This window comes from Nerophis ophidion, linkage group LG07, assembly GCF_033978795.1.
Source record: "Nerophis ophidion isolate RoL-2023_Sa linkage group LG07, RoL_Noph_v1.0, whole genome shotgun sequence".
Classification (NCBI taxonomy): domain Eukaryota; kingdom Metazoa; phylum Chordata; class Actinopteri; order Syngnathiformes; family Syngnathidae; genus Nerophis; species Nerophis ophidion.
Window position 1 is genome coordinate 25616348 of NC_084617.1, and position 10215 is coordinate 25626562.

Sequence of the window (10215 nt, forward strand, 5' to 3'; positions counted from 1 at the left end):
ATAATAATGACTTTTTATCTAATTATTTAACTATCAAGACTCTGCCAACAATGCGAGTAGTGCGGGTTTATTAAAGGAGCGCAGTTTCAAGTTCTGTGATTCAATCAAAGAACAACGCGACAGAGAGGATGGACATGAAGACGACAGGAAATTTACATCTGCGAAAAATCCAAAATTTGTGTAAATGTCTTGACAAATAAGATACAAGAATTGATGTCAGCCATCTCGAAAAAAGTCTCAACTATAATCTATGTGAAGGAGCCCAGAATTATTTTTATCAAAATGTTGACAATATTACAGCCTTCTCAAGAGGAAACCTTAAAATGTATTAAATCCTGAAACTTTTATAAAATGGAGTCGATGTTGAGTATTGTGATGTAGAAGAATCCAATATTTTAAAAAAATTTCACAGTAATTTTGCTATATTTTGCAATGCAAATATTGATGCACCTCTTAATAAAGACGTGATAAATGTGTTTGGTGTTTTTTGCTGCTAAATTAACCACTACAGCGCTGCATAAAAAAATGATGTCACTACTGGTCCCACGTTTCCTAAAAAATAATAATAAAAAGAACGACTTCAAGCCTTGTTTAGCTGTTTACTGACGTATACTATCCATCCATCCATTTTCTACCGCTTGTCCCTTTTGGGGTCGCGGGGGGTCGCTGGAGCGTATCTCAGCTGCATTCAGGCGGTAGGCGGGGTACACCCTGGCAAGTCGCCACCTCATCGCAGGGCCAATGACATATACTATTTATGTTTAAATAAGTTTTACTGCAAACAAATATCGGTTATTGGCCTTCTTGACTACTTAAAATCGGTATTGGCTCTCAAAAAAACTTATCGGTCGATCTCTAGTGACGTCACATGATGTCCCATGATGCCACATGACATCAGAGCGTAAGCATGACCTCAGCTGTCCATCTTGTGTCCCAGCAGAAGTTCCAGACTACGACTTGAGGGTGTCCTACATGAAGGATCTGGTGGCCGCCCTGCCAGTTCCCAACCACGACACCATGGAACTGCTCTTCAAACACCTGCGCAGGTACGAGCACGCCAGTGGTAACCCGGAAGACACGCCCCCCAGCTTCTCCGCTCAGATCTTCTTCTCCGCAGGGTGATCGAGCACAAGGAGTCCAACAGGATGTCGGTGCAGAGCGTCGCTATCGTGTTCGGACCCACGTTGCTCCGCCCCCAGACTGAGTCGGCCAACATGACGATCCACATGGTCTTCCAGAGCCAGATAGTGGAGCTGATGCTCAACGAGTTCCACGTCGTCTTCGTGCAAAGGTAGCGCAGGCAGGCGCGGCTCCTGTGGAACCTTCCAGAACCCTCCAAGAACACTGTGACAGGTGTTCCCACGAGCGGACGCAGTCGGAATCCCTGCAAGTTCTAAGCTGGAGCCACTGGGAACACTGGCGTGCTTATGACACTCGATCAAAGTGACTCGGCTTCATCTTTAGGACACATCCTTCTAGAGCCTCCAAAATATCACTAGGTGGAACCATTGAGGACCCTGGACCGGATGCGATCTTCAAGTGCACCTTATGAACATGAGAACCTCAAAGAACCACTGGAGCAAACACGCTCTGCCTCTCCGCTAGAAAAGTTTGAGGAAGAGGAAGCGGTCGTATGATATAGACGTAAATAATGACGTTAGTATTCTTACTGATAATTTTCATTCATTGGGAAATGACAAGATTCTGGAGGGACAAAACAACATTAAAAGTTGTTGAAAATAAAGATTTTATTCCATTTCAAACGTTGACTTGCATACAACATGGCACATTTCTACTTGCGTACATCGTATGCAAGTAGTAATGTATAAAGCATAATGTCAGGATTTAAAATAATAATTACCTATGTCTGATGGTATTTGTGCATATATGAGCACAATGGGTTGAATGGTAAATGGGTTGTACTTGTATAGCGCTTTCTACCCCTTTTTAAGGAGCCCAAAGCGCTTTGACAGTATTTCCACATTCGCCCATTCACATAACAATGGGTTGAAGACCAGATCACAACATGCGGATTTGATTTGTTTACTAAAGTTAAGACGTACGTCATGTATGGCGCTTTTGGACTCTATTGCTTTCCATACAACCTGACGGTTGTCATGGAAACGTTTTGTTGCGCTCCACTTGTCCGACATGTAAAGACTCGGGTACGAGCACAGAACGCCAACAGGACTAACTTTTGGTATGTATATATTACTCATATGTACATACATATAGATACATTTATTCATTACTTTTATAAGTTAGCCTGGAAGCTAACGTTAATTGTCTTACATGCTAGCCTAGAAGCTAGCGTTAAACATTACTTTTTTATTGTCTTACATGTTAGCATGGAAGCTAACGTTAAACATTATTATTGTCTTACATGTTAGCCTCCAAGCTAACGTTAAACATGAATATTGTTAACATGGAAATTAACGTCAAACATTATTATTATTAGCCGTTTGCCTTAAAAATATGGGTGTTTACACCCTGTCTAGTTATGTCAACATTGACAGGTTAGGCGGCCATCTTGGAAAGGTCATGTTTTACTTGTGCGACGTCATCAGGTGATGGCCTCCTCCCAGCGTGACGTCATCGACTTTTCCGCCCTTGAAAAAGAGTTGCGGACGAACGTGGAGTCCGAACGCAAATACAAACGGGAGAACGACGCGAAGCTGCGAGCCGTCAGTCAGGGCGTGTCCTCCTACCAGCAGTTCAGGTCAGATTGACCTCTGACCCCTACCCTCGGCAACACACTGAGGGACAATGTTTGTCTTTATTTAGAGACATGGTTCTTACCTGTCACCTGAAACCGCTGGACCAGGATGACAAGAACGCTCCCCGCAAACAACCATGGAACCCTTTGGTTGGCCCCGACATCAAGCGCGCCATGACCCCTGACCCTGATTACACACATGACTCCTAATTCTTCACAATGTGATGGTATCGATATTAGACATCAGTCCGATATCATGAAAAAAAAACAAGTATTTGATGATATCAGCTTGCGTGTAAAATGTGTTATAAAACAAGCAGTCATGCAGTGTTTCATTGTGGTCATTTGTGATATCATGTGCGATACAAGTAGTCCTGCAGAGTGTTTACTTCTGTGTGATATCATGTGCAATAAAAGCAGTTCTGCAGTTTTTACTTGTGCGTGATATCATGTGCGATACAAGCAGTCCTGCAGCGTGTTTAGTTGTATGTGATATCTTGTACGATACAAGCAGTCCTGCAGAGTGTTTTACTTGTGTGTGATATCATGTGCGATAAAAGCAGTCCTGCAGCGTGTATGATATCATGTGCGATACAAGCAGTCCTGCAGTGTTTACTTGTCTGTGATAACAAGTGCGATACAACAGTCCTGCAGCCTGTTTACTTGTATGTGATATCATATGCAATACAAGCAGGTCTGCAGAGTGTTTACTTGTGTGTGATATCATATCCGATGCAAGCAGTCCTGCAGCGTGTTTACTTTTGTTTGATATCATGTGCGATAAAAACAGTCCTGCAGGGAGTTTACACCTGTGTAATATATTATGCGAGACAAGCAGTCCTGCAGTGTGTATACTTTGTGTGATATCATGTCGGATACAAATAGTCCCGCAGCGTGTTTACTTGTGTTTGATATCATTAACGATACAGCAGTCCTGCAGCGTGTTTACTTGTGTGTGATATCATGTGCAATACAAGCAGTCCTGCACCGTGTTTACTTGTGTGTGATATCATGTGCAATACAAGCAGTCCTGCAGTTTTTACTTGTCTGTGATAACATGTGCGATACAAGCAGTCCTGCAGCTTGTTTACTTGTATGTGATTACATATGCAATACAAGCAGTTCTGCAGTGTGTTTACTTGTGTGTGATATCGTATCCGATACAAGCAGTCCTGCAGCGTGTTTACTCCTGTTTGATATCATGTCGGATACAAGCAGTCCTGCAGCTTGTGTGTGATATTATGTGGGATACAAGTAGTCCTGCAGCTTGTGTGTGATATTATTTGGGATACAAGCAGTCCTGCAGAGTGTTTACTTCTTTGTGATATTATGTGCAATACAGGCAGTCCTGCAGAGTGTTTACTTCTTTGTGATATTATGTGCGATACAGGCAGTCCTGCAGAGTGTTTACTTCTGTGTGATATTTTATGCGATACAAGAAGTCCTGTAGTGTGTATACTTGTGTGTGATATCATGTCCGATACAAATAGTCCCGCAGCGTGTTTACTTGTGTTTGATATCATGTCCGATATAGCAGTCATGCAGCATGTTTACTTGTGTGTGATATTATGTGCGATACAAGCAGTCCTGCAGAGTGTTTTTTTCTCTGTGATATTATGTGTGATACAAGCAGTCCTGCAGAGTGTTTACTTTTGTGTGATAGATTATGCGACACAAGCAGTCCTGCAGTGTGTAAATCTGTGTGTGACATAATGTCCGATACAAATAGTCCCCCAGCGTGTTTACTTGTGTGTGATGTCATGTGCGATACAAGCAGTCCTGCAGCCTGTTTACTTGTATGTGATATCATATGCAATACAAGCAGTTCTGCAGAGTATTTACTTGTGTTTGATATCATGTCGGATACAAGCAGTCCCGCAGCTTGTGTGTGATATTATGTGCGATACAAGTAGTCCTGCAGAGTGTTTACTTCTGTGTGATATAATGTGCGATACAAGCAGTCCTGCAGGGAGTTTACACTTGTGTAATATACGATACAAGCAGTCCTGCAGTGTGTATACTTGTGCGTGATATCATGTCCGATACAAATAGTCCCGCTGCGTGTTTACTTGTGTTTGATATCATGTCCGATACAGTAGTCCTGCAGCGTGTTTACTTCTATGTGATATAATGTGCGATACAAGCAGTCCTGCAGGGAGTTTACACTTCTGTAATATGCGATACAAGCAGTCCTGCAGTGTGTATACTTGTGTGTGATATCATGTCCGATACAAATAGTCCCGCAGCGTGTTTACTTGTGTTTGATATCATGTGCGATACAAGCTGTCCTGCAGAATGTTTACTTCTGTGTGCTATCATGTGCGATAGGTACAGGCATTCCTGCAGGGATTTTACTTGTGTGTGATATCATGTGCAATATAAGCGGTCCTGCAGAGTGTTTACTTGTGTGTGATATCATGTGCGATACAAGCAGTCCTGCAGAATTTTTACTTCTGTGTGATATCATGTGCGATTTACAAGCAGTCCTGCAGGGAGTTTACAACTGTGTGATATTTCATGCGATACAAACAGTCCTGCAGAGTGTTTACTTGTGTGTGATATCAGGTGCGATGCAAGCAGTTCTGTGTGATATCATGTGCGATAGATACAAGCATTCCTGCAGGGAGTTTACACCTGTGTGATATTTCATGCGATACAAACAGTCCTGCAGAGTGTTTACTTGCGTGTGATATCATGTTCGATACAAGCAGTCCTGTGGCGTGTTTACTTGTGTGTGATATCATGTGCAATACAAGCAGTCCTGCAGAGTGTTTGTGTGTGATATCATGTGCGATTCAAGAAGTCCTGCAGAATATTTACTTCTGTGTGATATCATGTGCGATAGATACAAGCAGTCCTGCAGGGAGTTTACACATGTGTGATATTTCATGCGATACAAACAGTCCTGCAGGGTGTTTACTTGTGTGTGATATCATGTGCGATATAACCAGACCTGCAGAATGTTTACTTCTGTGTGATATCATGTGCGATAGATATATGTAAATACTTACTTGTGGCCTACACAAAACATAATATTGGTTCTTTTGTTAAAATGTTGCACAGATTATGTTTTACAGACCATCTTTAAGCCGCTTTCATTTGCGGGTGGTCTTTTTTACGTGCCTCCACTTCGACGAGTAGTTTTTAACACTTCCATAGCGAGTCTACTGACGGATATAAGTCAGAACTATATGCTCTGCACTCACATATTTGTAGTACTTCTCACTGGTCATCAATAATATTAATAATAAATACTTGTCAAAGTGTACTCACATATTTGTAATACTTCTCAATGGTCACCGATATAATTATTAATAAATACTTGTCAAAGTGTACTCGCATATTTGTAGTGCTGCTCACTGGTCACCGATAATATTAATAATAAATAATTGGCAACGTGTACTCACATATTTATAGTACTTCTCAATGGTCACCAATGTATTAATAATACATACTTGTCAAAGTGTACCCACATATTTGTAGTACTTCTCACTGGTCACCAATAATAATAATGATAATAATATTAATAATAAATACTTGTCAAAGTGTACTCACATATTTGTAGTGCTGCTCACTGGTCACCGATAATATTAATAATGAATAATTGTCAACGTGTACTCACATATTTATAGTACTTCTCAATGGTCACCAATATATTAATAATACATACTTGTCAAAGTATACCCACATATTTGTAGTACTTCTCACTGGTCACCAATAATAATAATGATAATAATAAATAATAAATACTTGTCAAAGTGTAATCACATATTTGTAATACTTCTCACTGGTCGTCAATAATATTAATAATAAATACTTGTCAAAGTGTACTCACATATTTGTAGTACTTCTCACTGGTCATCAATAATATCAATAATAAATACTTGTCAAAGTATACTCACATATTTGCAGTACTTTTCAATGGTCACCGATATAATTAATAATAAATAATTGTCAAAGTGTACTCATATATTTGTAGTTCTTCTCACTGGTCATCATTAATATTAATAAATACTCGTCAAAGATACCCACATTATTGTAGTACTTCTCACTGATCACCGATAATATTAATAATACATACTTGTCAAAGTGTACTCACATATTTGTAGTACTTCTCACTGGTCGTCAATAATATTAATAATAAATACTTGTCAAAGTGTACTCACATATTTGTAGTACTTCTCAATGGTCACCGATAATATTAATGATGAATACTTGTCAAAGTATACTCACATATTTGCAGTACTTCTCCCTGGTCATCAATAATATTAATAACAAATACTTGTCAAAGTGTACTCACATATTTGTAGTACTTCTCACTGGTCATCAATAACATTAATAATAAATACTTGTCAAAATGTACTCACATATTTGTAGTATTTCTCAATGGTCACCGATATAATTAATAATAAATAATTGTCTCCTCTCTGAGCTGCAACCTTATCGTGGTAGAGGAGTTTGCGTGTCCCAATGATCCTAGGAGCTATGTTGTCCGGGGGCATAAAGCCCCCTGGTAGGGTCTCCCAAGGCAAACAGGTTCTAGGTGAGGGATCAGACAAAGAGCAGCTCGAAGACCTTTATGAAGAAGAAACATCATGGACCCAGATTTCCCTCGCCCGGACGCGGGTCACCGGGGCCCCCCTCTGGAGCCAGGCCCGGAGGTGGGGCACGATGGCGAGCGCCTGGTGGCCGGGCCTGTTCCCATGGGGCCCGGCCGGGCACAGCCCGAAGAGGCAACGTGGGTCCCCCCTCCAATGGGCTCACCACCCATAGCAGGGGCCATAGAGGTCGGGTGCATTGTGAGCTGGGCGACAGCCGAAGGCAGGGCACTTGGCGGTCCGATCCTCGGCTACAGAAGCTAGCTCTTGGGACGTGGAACGTCACGTCACTGGGGGGGAAAGAGCCTGAGCTAGTGCGCGAAGTCGAGAAATTCCGGCTGGATATAGTCGGACTCACTTCGACGCACAGCAAGGGCTCTGGAACCACTTCTCTCGAGAGGGATTGGACCCTCTTCCACTCTGGCGTTGACGGCAGTGAGAGGCGACGGGCTGGGGTGGCAATTCTTGTTTCCCCCCGGCTCAAAGCCTGTACGTTGGAGTTCAACCCGGTGGACGAAAGGGTAGCCTCCCTCCGCCTTCGGGTGGGGGGACGGGTCCTGACTGTTGTTTGTGCTTATGCACCAAACAGCAGTGCAGAGTACCCACCCTTTTTGGGAACACTCGAGGGAGTACTGGAAAGTGCTCCTCCGGGTGATTCCCTTGTCCTACTGGGAGACTTCAACGCTCACGTTGGCAACGACAGTGAAACCTGGAGAGGCGTGATTGGGAAGAATGGCCGCCCGGATCTGAACCCGAGTGGTGTTTTGTTATTGGACTTTTGTGCTCGTCACAGTTTGTCCATAACAAACACCATGTTCAAACATAAGGGTGTCCATATGTGCACTTGGCACCAGGACACCCTAGGCCGCAGTTCCATGATCGACTTTGTAGTTGTGTCATCGGATTTGCGGCCTCATGTTATGGACACTCGGGTGAAAAGAGGGGCGGAGCTTTCTACCGATCACCACCTGGTGGTGAGTTGGCTGCGATGGTGGGGGAGGATGCCGGACAGACCTGGGAGGCCCAAACACATTGTGAGGGTCTGCTGGGAACGTCTGGCAGAGTCTCCTGCCAGAGAGAGTTTCAATTCCCACCTCCGGAAGAACTTTGAACATGTCACGAGGGAGGTGCTGGACATTGAGTCCGAGTGGACCATGTTCCGCACCTCTATTGTCGAGGCGGCAGATCGGAGCTGTGGCCGCAAGGTAGTTGGTGCCTGTCGGGGCGGAAATCCTAAAACCCCTTGGTGGACACCAGCGGTGAGGGATGCCGTCAAGCTGAAGAAGGAGTCCTATCGGGTCCTTTTGGCTCATAGGACTCCGGAGGCAGTGGACAGGTACCGACAGGCCAAGCGGTGTGCAGCTTCAGCGGTCGCGGAGGCAAAAACTCGGACATGGGAAGAGTTCGGGGAAGCCATGGAAAACGACTTCCGGACGGCTTCGAAGCGATTCTGGACCACCGTCCGCCGCCTCAGGAAGGGGAAGCAGTGCACTATCAACACCGTGTATGGTGCGGATGGTGTTCTGCTGACCTCGACTGCGGATGTTGTGGATAGGTGGAAGGAATACTTCGAAGACCTCCTCAATCCCACCAACACGTCTTCCTATGAGGAAGCAGTGCCTGGGGAATCTGTGGTGGTCTCTCCTATTTCTGGGGCTGAGGTCGCTGAGGTAGTTAAAAAGCTCCTCGGTGGCAAGGCCCCAGGGGTGGACGAGATCCGCCCGGAGTTCCTTAAGGCTCTGGATGCTGTGGGGCTGTCTTGGTTGACAAGACTTTGCAGCATCGCGTGGACATCGGGGGCGGTACCTCTGGATTGGCAGACCGGGGTGGTGGTCCCTCTCTTTAAGAAGGGGGACCGGAGGGTGTGTTCCAACTATCGTGGGATCACACTCCTCAGCCTTCCCGGTAAGGTTTATTCAGGTGTACTGGAGAGGAGGCTACGTCGGATAGTCGAACCTCGGATTCAGGAGGAACAGTGTGGTTTTCGTCCTGGTCGTGGAACTGTGGACCAGCTCTATACTCTCGGCAGGGTTCTTGAGGGTGCATGGGAGTTTGCCCAACCAGTCTACATGTGCTTTGTGGACTTGGAGAAGGCATTCGACCGTGTCCCTCGGGAAGTCCTGTGGGGAGTGCTCAGAGAGTATGGGGTATCGGACTGTCTCATTGTGGCGGTCCGTTCCCTGTACGATCAGTGCCAGAGCTTGGTCCGCATTGCCGGCAGTAAGTCGAACACATTTCCAGTGAGGGTTGGACTCCGCCAAGGCTGTCCTTTGTCACCGATTCTGTTCATAACTTTTATGGACAGAATTTCTAGGCGCAGTCAAGGCGTTGAGGGGTTCCGGTTTGGTAACCGCAGGATTAGGTCTCTGCTTTTTGCAGATGATGTGGTCCTGATGGCTTCATCTGACCGGGATCTTCAGCTCTCGCAGCCGTTTCGCAGCCGAGTGTGAAGCGACCGGAATGAGAATCAGCACCTCCAAGTCCGAGTCCATGGTTCTCGCCCGGAAAAGGGTGGAGTGCCATCTCCGGGTTGGGGAGGAGACCCTGCCCCAAGTGGAGGAGTTCAAGTACCTAGGAGTCTTGTTCACGAGTGAGGGAAGAGTGGATCGTGAGATCGACAGGCGGATCGGTGCGGCGTCTTCAGTAATGCGGACGTTGTACCGGTCCGTTGTGGTGAAGAAGGAGCTGAGCCGGAAGGCAAAGCTCTCAATTTACCGGTCGATCTACGTTCCCATCCTCACCTATGGTCATGAGCTTTGGGTCATGACCGAAAGGATAAGATCACGGGTACAAGCGGCTGAAATGAGTTTCCTCCGCCGTGTGGCGGGGCTCTCCCTTAGAGATAGGGTGAGAAGCTCTGCCATCCGGGAGGAACTCAAAGTAAAGCCGCTGCTCCTTCAC

At 45.1% G+C, this 10215-nt stretch overlaps 2 protein-coding genes across 3 annotated transcripts in view; both read left to right on the forward strand.

The window, feature by feature from the left end:
- The window catches only part of LOC133556141 (rho GTPase-activating protein 27-like), a 29314-nt gene extending 27551 nt beyond the window's left edge, over positions 1–1763 (forward strand). For both annotated transcript variants that reach the window (XM_061905785.1, XM_061905783.1), the window contains 2 exons: positions 941–1046; positions 1118–1763. In XM_061905785.1, coding sequence (XP_061761769.1) covers positions 941–1046; positions 1118–1295 — 284 coding nt within the window. In that variant the 3' untranslated portion in view covers positions 1296–1763. The remainder of the gene's footprint in view (positions 1–940; positions 1047–1117) is intronic.
- A 150-nt stretch (positions 1764–1913) lies between these two features.
- ccdc103 (coiled-coil domain containing 103) lies at positions 1914–3046 on the forward strand. The gene is made up of 3 exons (XM_061905801.1): positions 1914–2200; positions 2568–2719; positions 2785–3046. The coding sequence occupies exons 2-3, from the start codon at positions 2571–2573 to the stop codon at positions 2924–2926; spliced, it is 291 nt and encodes a 96-aa protein (XP_061761785.1). The 5' UTR covers positions 1914–2200; positions 2568–2570; the 3' UTR covers positions 2927–3046.
- Positions 3047–10215: the final 7169 nt, after the last annotated feature.

Coding starts and splice junctions, on each gene's coding strand:
- ccdc103 (XM_061905801.1), top strand. CDS start 2,571: ATGGCCTCCTCCCAGCGTGACGTCATCGACTTTTCCGCCCTTGAAAAA. Junction 2,720..2,784: donor TCCTCCTACCAGCAGTTCAG/GTCAGATTGACC, acceptor GTCTTTATTTAG/AGACATGGTTCTTACCTGTC.